Source organism: Cuculus canorus, chromosome 5, assembly GCF_017976375.1.
Source record: "Cuculus canorus isolate bCucCan1 chromosome 5, bCucCan1.pri, whole genome shotgun sequence".
NCBI classification, from domain to species: Eukaryota; Metazoa; Chordata; class Aves; order Cuculiformes; family Cuculidae; genus Cuculus; species Cuculus canorus.
In genome coordinates this window covers 43,547,270-43,558,890 of record NC_071405.1, presented here as the reverse complement: position 1 = coordinate 43,558,890, position 11,621 = coordinate 43,547,270, and the positions used below count along the sequence as shown (strand labels likewise).

At 52.6% G+C, this 11,621-nt stretch overlaps 1 protein-coding gene across 1 annotated transcript in view; it reads right to left on the bottom strand.

Annotated features, from left to right (window-relative positions):
- MUC6 (mucin 6, oligomeric mucus/gel-forming) overlaps nucleotides 1–11,621 on the bottom strand; it is a 57,089-nt gene that overhangs the window by 7,978 nt on the left and 37,490 nt on the right. The window contains exons 31-37 of the mRNA XM_054068124.1: nucleotides 10,748–10,795; nucleotides 7,541–7,769; nucleotides 7,344–7,474; nucleotides 6,213–6,656; nucleotides 4,667–5,107; nucleotides 1,890–2,330; nucleotides 717–1,160 (exon numbers count right to left, since the gene is read on the bottom strand). Of these exons, the coding sequence (XP_053924099.1) occupies nucleotides 717–1,160; nucleotides 1,890–2,330; nucleotides 4,667–5,107; nucleotides 6,213–6,656; nucleotides 7,344–7,474; nucleotides 7,541–7,769; nucleotides 10,748–10,795 (2,178 nt within the window). The remainder of the gene's footprint in view (nucleotides 1–716; nucleotides 1,161–1,889; nucleotides 2,331–4,666; nucleotides 5,108–6,212; nucleotides 6,657–7,343; nucleotides 7,475–7,540; nucleotides 7,770–10,747; nucleotides 10,796–11,621) is intronic.

Here is an 11,621-nt window from a genome sequence, read left to right as displayed (position 1 = left end):
GAACATTTTCCTGATATGCAATCTGAATGTTCCCTGTTGCAACCTGAGGCCATTCCATCTCGTCCGGTCACCTCAACAACCCCAGTTCCCTCAGGTGCTCCTTGTAAGACTTGTTCTCCAGCCCCTTCACCAGCATCGTTCCTCTCTGTGGACATGCTACAAGGCCTCAATATCTTTCTCGTTGTGAGGTTCCCAAAACTGAACACAGTATCTGAGGTGTGGACAGACCAATGCCGAGTACAGGGGCACAATCAGTGGAGGACAAGGACAGTGCCTAAAGGCTGCCTTCACACAAGCAGGAACTCTCTGCCTCTCCCTGGAAAAGGAGCCACTGCCAGTCTGAATGTCGGCCTCCAAGGAACAGGGAAGGCTTCGAGTCAGCCTCCTCCCAACAGGCCGACCAGACTCAATGGGAGAGGCATGAGCCGCAGGTCCATAGCAGAGTCAGGCCATTCCAAAGTGCTGATAAGAAAGGAATTTTGAATATGGATATAAAGGGAGAGCAACAAAGTAATGCCTTTGTATTGTTAGGGTATTGGAAAAAAAAACTCACGAAGGCAGGAAGGCAGGAATGAAGGAAGGGAATATAGAAGCATGAGAGATAGGTAGAATGGTGGAAAGGGCAGGAGAGACATGAAGGGAGGAAGACATGAAGGGAGGAAGGGAGGAACAGAACATAGTAGCATGAAAGGTAGGTAGAGGAGGAGGAGTCTTACCAGAGTGCGAGGAGCTCAGCCATGTTGAGGACAGAGTTGAGGAGGGGGAAGGAGCAAGTGATGGCAGCTGGCTGGTTTTGGCTGTGGAGGGAGAGGAGAACTCAGACGCAGGTGACTCTTTTGGAGCAGGTGTTGATGGGGATGAGGCTTTGTGCCTTATGGTTGTCCGCGTAGGTTTGTGGGTGGTGGTTGAGATTGAGGTGGAGGAGACAGGGGACGCGGCGGCAGCAGAGGTCAGCCGGGTGGTCAGAGAGGTACTGGCAGGAGCTGGAGAGCTGGGGTTCGCAGTCGTCCCTGTCGGGGGGACTTCAGTGCTGGTAATGGTGCTGGCCTCTCTGGAGACAGAGGTCTTGAAGGTGCTGGTGGCAGAGGTGGCAGCGGTGGTCTTCTGTGTGGACTCAGGCAGCACAGTGTGTGGCATGGTTGTCTTTGTGTGAGGGAAGGCTGGCAGAAGGAAAGCACATGAACATTGAATTTGAGGGCAAAAGGGGAAGGCAAAGGATGTGGGGAGAATCCCCAGGCTGTGGGCATGTTCCAGAAAACCAGTTCTGGCATGGTTGTCTTTGTGTGAGGGAAGGCTGTTGGGAGGAAAGCACAAGACTATTGAGGATAAGGGCAAGGGCGGGAAGGCAAAGGACGTGGGGAGGATCCCTGGGCTTGGAGTGTGTTCATGAAAGGCATTGCTGGGCTGCACTGAGTCTGGCTGGGCAGAGGGGGAGGTGTGGACCACTCACTGCTGCCCTCTAGTCCTCGTCTGGTTTCTGCCCACAAATGGGGAGACAAGGACAGTCTCTAAAGGCTGCCTTCACACAAGCAGGCACTCTCTGCCTCTCGGTAGCAAAGGAGCCACTGCTGATCTGAATGTCTGCCTTCAAGGAACAGAGAGGGCTTATCATATGCCTCCTCCCAACAGGCAGACCAGACTCCATGGGAGTGGTGGGAGCCCCAGGTCCATAGCAGAGTCAGGCCATTCCAAAGTGCTTATGAGGAAAGAATTTGGAATATGGGTACAAAGGGAGAGCAACAAATTAATGCCTTTGTGTTGTTAGTGTATTGGAAAGAAAAAAGCCACAAAGAGATGAAGGAAGGCAGGAAGGGAGGAAGACATGAAGGGAGGAAGGGAGGAACGGAACATAGTAGCATGAGAGGTAGGTAGAGGAGGAGTAGTCTTACCAGAGTGCAAGGAGCTCAGCCATGTTGAGGACAGAGTTGAGGAGAGGGAAGGAGCAAGTGATGGCAGTGGGCTGGTTTTGGCTGTGGAGGGAGTGGAGAACTCAGGTGTGGGTGACTCTTTTGGAGCAGGCATTGATGGGGAAGAGGCCTTGTGCCTTATGATTGTCTGTGTAGGTTTATGGGTGGTGGTTGGTGTTGAGGTGGAGGAGACAGTGGACATGGTGGTAGAGGACAGCCAGGTGGTGAGGGAGGTGCTATGAGCTGGTGGAGGGCTGGTGCTTGGTGACGTCCTCGTCAGGGGGACTTCTGTGCTGGTAGCGGTGCTGGCCTCTCTGGAGACAGAGGTCTTGGATGTGCTGGTGGCAGAGGTGGCAGCGGTGGTCTTCTGCGTGGACTCAGGCGGCACAATGTGTGGCATGGTTGTCTTTTTGTGAGGGAAGGCTGGTGGGAGGAAAGCACATGCCCATTGAGGTTGATGGCAAAAGGGGAAGGCAAAGGATGGGGGCAGAATCCCTGGGCTGGGGGCATGTGCAGGAAAGGTAGCTCTGGGCTGTACTGAGTCTTGCTGGGTAAAGACAGAGGCATGAGGCTCTGGCTGCTGCACTCTAGTTCCTTTCTGCTTTCTCCTCTAGTAAGAATCACAGAATCAGTAGGTTAAAGAAGACCTTTGACACCACCAAGCACAACCTGACATGTCCACTACTAAACAATATCCCCAAGCATTTCGTATAGCCATCTGTTAAATACGGCCAGGGGTGGTGACTCTAGAACCTCCCTGGAAAGCCCAGTCCAGTGCTTGACAACCCTTTCATTGAGGAACTTTTTCCTGACGCGCAATCTAAACCTCTTCTGGTGCAACTTGAGGCCATTCCATCTCATCCTGTTACATGTCACTTGGGAGAAGAGACCAGCACCCACCTCACTATGACAACCAATCAGGTAGTTGTAGACAGGGATAAGATATGCCCTCAGCCTCCTCTTCTCTCAGCTAAACAACCCCAGTTCCCTCAGGTGCTCCTTGTAAGACTTGTTCTCCAGCCCCTTCACCAGCATCGTTCCTCTCTGTGGACATGCTACAAGGCCTCAATATCTTTCTCGTTGTGAGGTTCCCAAAACTGAACACAGTATCTGAGGTGTGGACAGACCAATGCCGAGTACAGGGGCACAATCACAGTGGGGGACAAGGACAGTGCCTAAAGGCTGCCTTCACACAAGCAGGCACTCTCTGCCTCTCCCTGGAAAAGGAGCCACTGCCAGTCTGAATGTCGGCCTCCAAGGAACAGGGAAGGCTTCGAGTCAGCCTCCTCCCAAGAGGCAAACCAGACTCCATGGGAGAGGCAGGAGCACAGGGTCCACAGCAGAGTCAGGCCATTCCAAAGCGCTGATGACAAAGGAATTTGGAATGTGGGTACGAAGAGAGGGCAAGAAACCAGTGTCTGTGCATTGTTAGTGGATAGGAAGGAAGGAAGGAAGGAAGGAAGGAAGGAAGGAAGGAAGGAAGGAAGGAAGGAAGAAAGGAAGGAAGGAAGGAAGGAAGGAAGGAAGGAAGTGTGCGAGATGGGAATAACAGGCAGAGCAAAGGAAAGGGCTGGAGGGAGCCTTACCGGGGTGTGAGGAGCTCAGCCATGTTGAGGACAGAGTAGAGGAAGGGGAAGGAGCAAGTGATGGCAGCTGGCTGGTTTTGGCTGTGGAGGGAGAGGAGAACTCAGGTGTGGGTGACTCTTTTGGAGCAGGCGTTGATGGGGATGAGGCCTTGTGCCTTATGGTTGTCCGCGTAGGTTCGTGGGTGGTGGTTGAGATTGAGGTGGAGGAGACAGGGGACGCGGCGGCAGCAGAGGTCAGCCGGGTGGTCAGAGAGGTACTGGCAGGAGCTGGAGAGCTGGGGTTCGCAGTCGTCCCTGTCGGGGGGACTTCAGTGCTGGTAATGGTGCTGGCCTCTCTGGAGACAGAGGTCTTGAAGGTGCTGGTGGCAGAGGTGGCAGCGGTGGTCTTCTGTGTGGACTCAGGCAGCACAGTGTGTGGCATGGTTGTCTTTGTGTGAGGGAAGGCTGGCAGAAGGAAAGCACATGAACATTGAATTTGAGGGCAAAAGGGGAAGGCAAAGGATGTGGGGAGAATCCCCAGGCTGTGGGCATGTTCCAGAAAACCAGTTCTGGCATGGTTGTCTTTGTGTGAGGGAAGGCTGTTGGGAGGAAAGCACAAGACTATTGAGGATAAGGGCAAGGGCGGGAAGGCAAAGGACGTGGGGAGGATCCCTGGGCTTGGGGTGTGTTCATGAAAGGCATTGCTGGGCTGCACTGAGTCTGGCTGGGCAGAGGGGGAGGTGTGGACCACTCACTGCTGCCCTCTAGTCCTCGTCTGGTTTCTGCCCACAAATGGGGAGACAAGGACAGTCTCTAAAGGCTGCCTTCACACAAGCAGGCACTCTCTGCCTCTCGGTAGCAAAGGAGCCACTGCTGATCTGAATGTCTGCCTTCAAGGAACAGAGAGGGCTTATCATATGCCTCCTCCCAACAGGCAGACCAGACTCCATGGGAGTGGTGGGAGCCCCAGGTCCATAGCAGAGTCAGGCCATTCCAAAGTGCTTATGAGGAAAGAATTTGGAATATGGGTACAAAGGGAGAGCAACAAATTAATGCCTTTGTGTTGTTAGTGTATTGGAAAGAAAAAAGCCACAAAGAGATGAAGGAAGGCAGGAAGGGAGGAAGACATGAAGGGAGGAAGGGAGGAACGGAACATAGTAGCATGAGAGGTAGGTAGAGGAGGAGTAGTCTTACCAGAGTGCAAGGAGCTCAGCCATGTTGAGGACAGAGTTGAGGAGAGGGAAGGAGCAAGTGATGGCAGTGGGCTGGTTTTGGCTGTGGAGGGAGTGGAGAACTCAGGTGTGGGTGACTCTTTTGGAGCAGGCATTGATGGGGAAGAGGCCTTGTGCCTTATGATTGTCTGTGTAGGTTTATGGGTGGTGGTTGGTGTTGAGGTGGAGGAGACAGTGGACATGGTGGTAGAGGACAGCCAGGTGGTGAGGGAGGTGCTATGAGCTGGTGGAGGGCTGGTGCTTGGTGACGTCCTCGTCAGGGGGACTTCTGTGCTGGTAGCGGTGCTGGCCTCTCTGGAGACAGAGGTCTTGGATGTGCTGGTGGCAGAGGTGGCAGCGGTGGTCTTCTGCGTGGACTCAGGCGGCACAATGTGTGGCATGGTTGTCTTTTTGTGAGGGAAGGCTGGTGGGAGGAAAGCACATGCCCATTGAGGTTGATGGCAAAAGGGGAAGGCAAAGGATGGGGGCAGAATCCCTGGGCTGGGGGCATGTGCAGGAAAGGTAGCTCTGGGCTGTACTGAGTCTTGCTGGGTAAAGACAGAGGCATGAGGCTCTGGCTGCTGCACTCTAGTTCCTTTCTGCTTTCTCCTCTAGTAAGAATCACAGAATCAGTAGGTTAAAGAAGACCTTTGACACCACCAAGCACAACCTGACATGTCCACTACTAAACAATATCCCCAAGCATTTCGTATAGCCATCTGTTAAATACGGCCAGGGGTGGTGACTCTAGAACCTCCCTGGAAAGCCCAGTCCAGTGCTTGACAACCCTTTCATTGAGGAACTTTTTCCTGACGCGCAATCTAAACCTCTTCTGGTGCAACTTGAGGCCATTCCATCTCATCCTGTTACATGTCACTTGGGAGAAGAGACCAGCACCCACCTCACTATGACAACCAATCAGGTAGTTGTAGACAGGGATAAGATATGCCCTCAGCCTCCTCTTCTCTCAGCTAAACAACCCCAGTTCCCTCAGGTGCTCCTTGTAAGACTTGTTCTCCAGCCCCTTCACCAGCATCGTTCCTCTCTGTGGACATGCTACAAGGCCTCAATATCTTTCTCGTTGTGAGGTTCCCAAAACTGAACACAGTATCTGAGGTGTGGACAGACCAATGCCGAGTACAGGGGCACAATCAGTGGGGGACAAGGACAGTGCCTAAAGGCTGCCTTCACACAAGCAGGCACTCTCTGCCTCTCCCTGGAAAAGGAGCCACTGCCAGTCTGAATGTCGGCCTCCAAGGAACAGGGAAGGCTTCGAGTCAGCCTCCTCCCAAGAGGCAAACCAGACTCCATGGGAGAGGCAGGAGTACAGGGTCCACAGCAGAGTCAGGCCATTCCAAAGCGCTGATGACAAAGGAATTTGGAATGTGGGTACGAAGAGAGGGCAAGAAACCAGTGTCTGTGCATTGAAGGAAGGAAGGAAGGAAGGAAGGAAGGAAGGAAGGAAGGAAGGAAGGGTGTGAGATGGGCAGAACAGGCAGAGCAAAGGAAAGGGCTGGAGGGAGCCTTACCGGGGTGTGAGGAGCTCAGCCATGTTGAGGACAGAGTAGAGGAAGGGGAAGGAGCAAGTGATGGCAGCTGGCTGGTTTTGGCTGTGGAGGGAGAGGAGAACTCAGGTGTGGGTGACTCTTTTGGAGCAGGCGTTGATGGGGATGAGGCCTTGTGCCTTATGGTTGTCCGCGTAGGTTCGTGGGTGGTGGTTGAGATTGAGGTGGAGGAGACAGGGGACGCGGCGGCAGCAGAGGTCAGCCGGGTGGTCAGAGAGGTACTGGCAGGAGCTGGAGAGCTGGGGTTCGCAGTCGTCCCTGTCGGGGGGACTTCAGTGCTGGTAATGGTGCTGGCCTCTCTGGAGACAGAGGTCTTGAAGGTGCTGGTGGCAGAGGTGGCAGCGGTGGTCTTCTGTGTGGACTCAGGCAGCACAGTGTGTGGCATGGTTGTCTTTGTGTGAGGGAAGGCTGGCAGAAGGAAAGCACATGAACATTGAATTTGAGGGCAAAAGGGGAAGGCAAAGGATGTGGGGAGAATCCCCAGGCTGTGGGCATGTTCCAGAAAACCAGTTCTGGCATGGTTGTCTTTGTGTGAGGGAAGGCTGTTGGGAGGAAAGCACAAGACTATTGAGGATAAGGGCAAGGGCGGGAAGGCAAAGGACGTGGGGAGGATCCCTGGGCTTGGGGTGTGTTCATGAAAGGCATTGCTGGGCTGCACTGAGTCTGGCTGGGCAGAGGGGGAGGTGTGGACCACTCACTGCTGCCCTCTAGTCCTCGTCTGGTTTCTGCCCACAAATGGGGAGACAAGGACAGTCTCTAAAGGCTGCCTTCACACAAGCAGGCACTCTCTGCCTCTCGGTAGCAAAGGAGCCACTGCTGATCTGAATGTCTGCCTTCAAGGAACAGAGAGGGCTTATCATATGCCTCCTCCCAAGAGGCAAAACAGACTCCATGGGAGTGGTGGGAGCCCCAGGTCCATAGCAGAGTCAGGCCATTCCAAAGTGCTGATGACAAAGGAATTTGGAATGTGGGTACGAAGAGAAGGCAAGAAACCAGTGTCTGTGCATTGTTAGTTGATAGGAAGGAAGGAAGGGAGGAAGTGTGAGAGACGGGAATAACAGGCAGAGCAATGGAAAGGGCTGGAGGGAGACTTACCGGGGTGCGAGGAGCTTTGCCATGTTGAGGACAGAGTAGAGGAGAGGGAAGGAGCAGGTGATGGCAGCTGGCTGGTTTTGGCTGTGGAGGCAGCAGAGGACTCAGGTGCAGGTGATTCATTTGGAGCAGGCGTTGATGGGGAAGGCTTGTGCCTTATGGTTGTCCGCATAGGTTTGTGGGTGGTGGTTGGGATTAATTTGGAGGAGACAGTGGATGTGGCAGGAGTGATCAGCTGGGTGGTGAGGGAGGTGCTGGGAGCTGTTGGAGAGCTAGGGTTTTCAGACATCCTTTTCAGTGGGACTTCAGTGCTGGCCTCTCTGGAGACAGAGGTCTTGAAGGTGCTGGTGGCAGAGGTGGCAGCGGTGGTCTTCTGTGTGGACTCAGGCAGCACAGTGTGTGGCATGGTTGTCTTTGTGTGAGGGAAGGCTGGCAGAAGGAAAGCACATGAACATTGAATTTGAGGGTGAAAGGGGAAGGCAAAGGATGTGGGGAGAATCCCCAGGCATTGGGCATGTTCCAGAAAAAGTTCTGGGATGCAGTGAGTTTCCGCGGGCAAGAGAGTGGCATGGAGATCTCCCTGCTGTCCTCCATTTTCTGTCTGGTTTCTTCCCCAGAAAAAGTCACAGAATCATAGAATCACAACATTAAAAAAGATCTGTGTCATGATCAAGCCCAACCTGACACTTCCACTACTAATTCATATCCTGAAGCACTTCATCTTATTGTCTTTTAAATAGCTCCAGAGACTGTGGCTCAACCACCTGCCCAGGAAGCCCATTCCACTGCTTGATAACACTTTTGGTGAAGAAATTGTTAGTCATGTCCAATATAAACCTCCCCTGGTGCAGCTTGAAGCCATTCACTCTTGTCCTATCACCTCTCACTTGGGAGAAGAGACCAGAATCCACCTCTCAGCAACCTCTATTCAGGCAGTTGTAGAGAGTGGTAGAGTCTCCCCTCGGCCTTCTCTTCTCTAGGCTAAATGACCCCAGTTCCCTCAGGTGCTCCTTGTAAGACTTGTTCTCCAGCCCCTTCACCAGCTTCATTCCTCTTCTGTGGACATGCTGCAGGACCTCAATATCTTTTGTGTTGTGAGGATCCCAAAACTGAACACAGTACTTGAGATGTGGACAGGCCAATGCTGAGTACAGGGGCACAATCACAGTGGGGGACAAGGACAGTGCCTAAAGGCTGCCTTCACACAGGCAAGCACCCTCTGCTCCTCCCTGGAAAAGAAGCCACTGCCAGTCTGAATGTTGGCCTCCAAGGAACTGAGAGGGGGTACCACCTGCCTCCTTCCAACAGGCAGACCACCAAGATCCATAGCAGAGTCAGGCCATGCCAAAGTGCTGCTGATGTAGGAAGTTGGAATGTGGGTACAAAGGGAAAGTAGCAAAGTAATTTTTGTGCATTGTTAGCAGATCGGAAAGAAAAAAGAAATGAAGGAATAAAGGAAAGAAATATGGAAATGTGAGAGATGGGAAGAACGGGTAGAGCAATGTAAAGGGCTGGAGGGAGCCTTACCAGGGTGTGAGGAGCTTTGCCATGTTGAGGACAGTGTTGAAGAGAGGGAAGGAGCAACTGATGGCAGCGAGCTGGTTTTGGCTGTGGAGGAAGTGGAGAACTCGGGTGCAGGTGTCTGTTTTGGAGCAGGCATTGATGGGGAAGAAGGCTTTTGCCTTATTGTTGTCTGCGTAGGTTTGTGGGTGGTGGTTGAGATTGAGGTGGAGGGGAGAGGGGATGTGGTGGTAGAGGTCAGCCGGGTGGTGAGGGAGGTGCTGGGAGCTGTTGGAGGGCTAGGGTTTGTAGACGTCTTTGTTAGTGGGACTTCCATGCTGGTAGTGGTGCTGGTCTCTCTGGAGACAGAGGTCTTGGAGATGCTGGTGGCAGAAGTGACAGCGGTAGTCTTCTGTGTGGTCTCTGGTGGCACAGTGTGTGGCATGGTTGTCTTTTTGTGAGGGAAGGCTGTTGGGAGGAAAGCACGAGACTATTGAGGATAAGAGCAAGAGTGGGAAGGCAAAGGATGTGGGAAGAAGCCCCGGGCTGGGGACATGTTCATGAAAGGCAGTGCTGGAATGCACTGAGTCTCGCTGGGGGAGTGGAAACTGTGGAACTCTCGCTGCTGCCCTCTGGCTCTCTTCCAGTTTCTGCCCTAAAATGTGGGGGACAAGGACAGTGCATAAATGCTGCTTTCACTCAAGCAAGCACCCTCTATTTCTACCTGAGAGAGGAGCCATTACAGGTCTGTGTGTCTGCCTCTAAGGAACAGGGAGGGCATACTGCCTGCCTCCTCCCAATAGGCAGACGGGTCTCCATGGGAGAGGTCTAAGCCCCAGGTCCATACCAGAGTCAAGCCATGCCAAAGTGCTGCTGACAAAGGTAGTGGGAAAGTGGGAAGAAAGGGAAAAGGCAACTAATGTTGGTGCATTGTTAACATATCAGAAAGAAAAAAGGGAGGAAGGTAAGAAGAAAAGATGGAAGCCTGAGAAGTGGGAAGAGCACTCAGGGCAGTGGAAATGGTAGGAGGGAGTCTTACCAGGATGTGAGGAGCTCAGCCATGTTGAGGAAGGGGAAGAAGCAAGTGAAGGCAGTGGGCTGGTTTTTGCAGTGGATGGTGTGGAGAACTGGGGTGCAGGTGACTCTTTTGGAACAGACATTGATAGGGAGGATGGCTTGGACCTTATAGTTGTCAGTCTCAGCTTGGGGCTGGTGGTTTGGACTGAGGTGGAGGGGACAGTGGAAGTGGTGGCAGAGGTCAGCTGGGTGGTAAAGGTGCTTCTGGGAGCAGGTGGGGAGCTGGGGCTTGGAGTCATCCTTCTCAGAGGGACTTCCGTGCTGCTAATTGTGCTGGCTTCTCTGAAGACTGAGGTCTTGGAAATGTGGATGGCAGAAGTGGCAGTGGTGGTCTTCTGCGTGGTCTCAGGTGGCACAGTGTGTGGCGTGGTTGGCTTTTTGTGAGGGGAGCCTGGTTGGAGGAAAGCACCAGTTAATTGCAGTTGACGGGATATGCAGAGAAGGTTGGTTATGTGGATAGGTCTGGATTAAAAGCTTTGTGGTGGGGAATGGGGAAGGAAGATAGTACCAGGTCCCACTAATTATGTTCATTTTAAACATTAATGAATCAGTCTTTTAAGCCCCGATATGTCCCATCCTTTCCTGCTCTTTCTCAGAATTGCAAGCTGCTAATGGATTTTTGTGGTGTTCTATAGCATTGTCTCTGTTTCCTTTCTCCTGGAGGTATTAAGAGAGGAAGAGGTATCCCTATGTTCGCATGCAATTCCAATGGTTGACAGGTAGTCTACCATTTGTCCACTGCAGACTGTGCTGGAAAGGATCCATGGGACAGCTGAAGGGACAGGCGTAGGCCGTGGGTGACTTAGCTCTCTCTTGACCAGAGCACTCACCTGTTACTACTTTACTAGTTGGAGTCTTAGCTCTGGTTGGCTCCCTTGCTACAAAGAAAGGGACGAGAGAAAAGAATGATTGAGTCTTGGGAAGGATTCTAGGCAAAGCATCTTGTGGCATCTCCTCAAAGGAGGCTGTCCTATTCAATACCAAGACAACACAGGCGTGTTGAGCCTAGTGGATCTAAGTTGGAGAACTTTAGCCTGGACTTAGTGGTACACCTTCTTGCCCACCCTCCTGTAGTGACTTTTTTGCACCCAGGGTCAGCACTGGCTGAGAAGGTATCACTTGTCGACCCACACTTATAATGGGTATTCCAAGGCCTGGGCATACATTGGATGGAAAGCGTGCTTTTTGTTCTGTCTCTCACCCAAAACAGTCCTGAAATATAAACTGGACATGAGTTTGCAGTTTTACTGCCTTCTATTCCCCTCACTGTGCATTTTCAGGACACCACTGTAAGGGCAGGGAGCGTGTGTTAGCTTGTCCTTGCTTGCTGATTGTAGGATAGGAACTCATGAATGTCTGTACCTTGATAGAGGCCTGTGCCCCAGAGCCAAATCACTGAAGCAGCGAAGGAGGAGGATGCAGCTAGGGTCATGTGCAGGCCAATCCTTGGACCTGCCTGAGTCCCAGGAGTTCCATGGCAAGGGCAATGGGAATTGAGAACAAATATCAGAACTGAAACCTGCGCAGGACGTGCTGCTTAGGAGAGAATTAAGGGAACTGGAAGGAGCAGGGTGCACAGCAGAATGGTCAGGAGGGAGCCTTACCAGGATGTGATGGTCTCCATTGTGTTGAGGACACAGTTGAAGAGGAGGCAGAAGCAGATGAGGCTGAGGTGGCAGGTAAAAAGATGGGGGTTGGAGACAT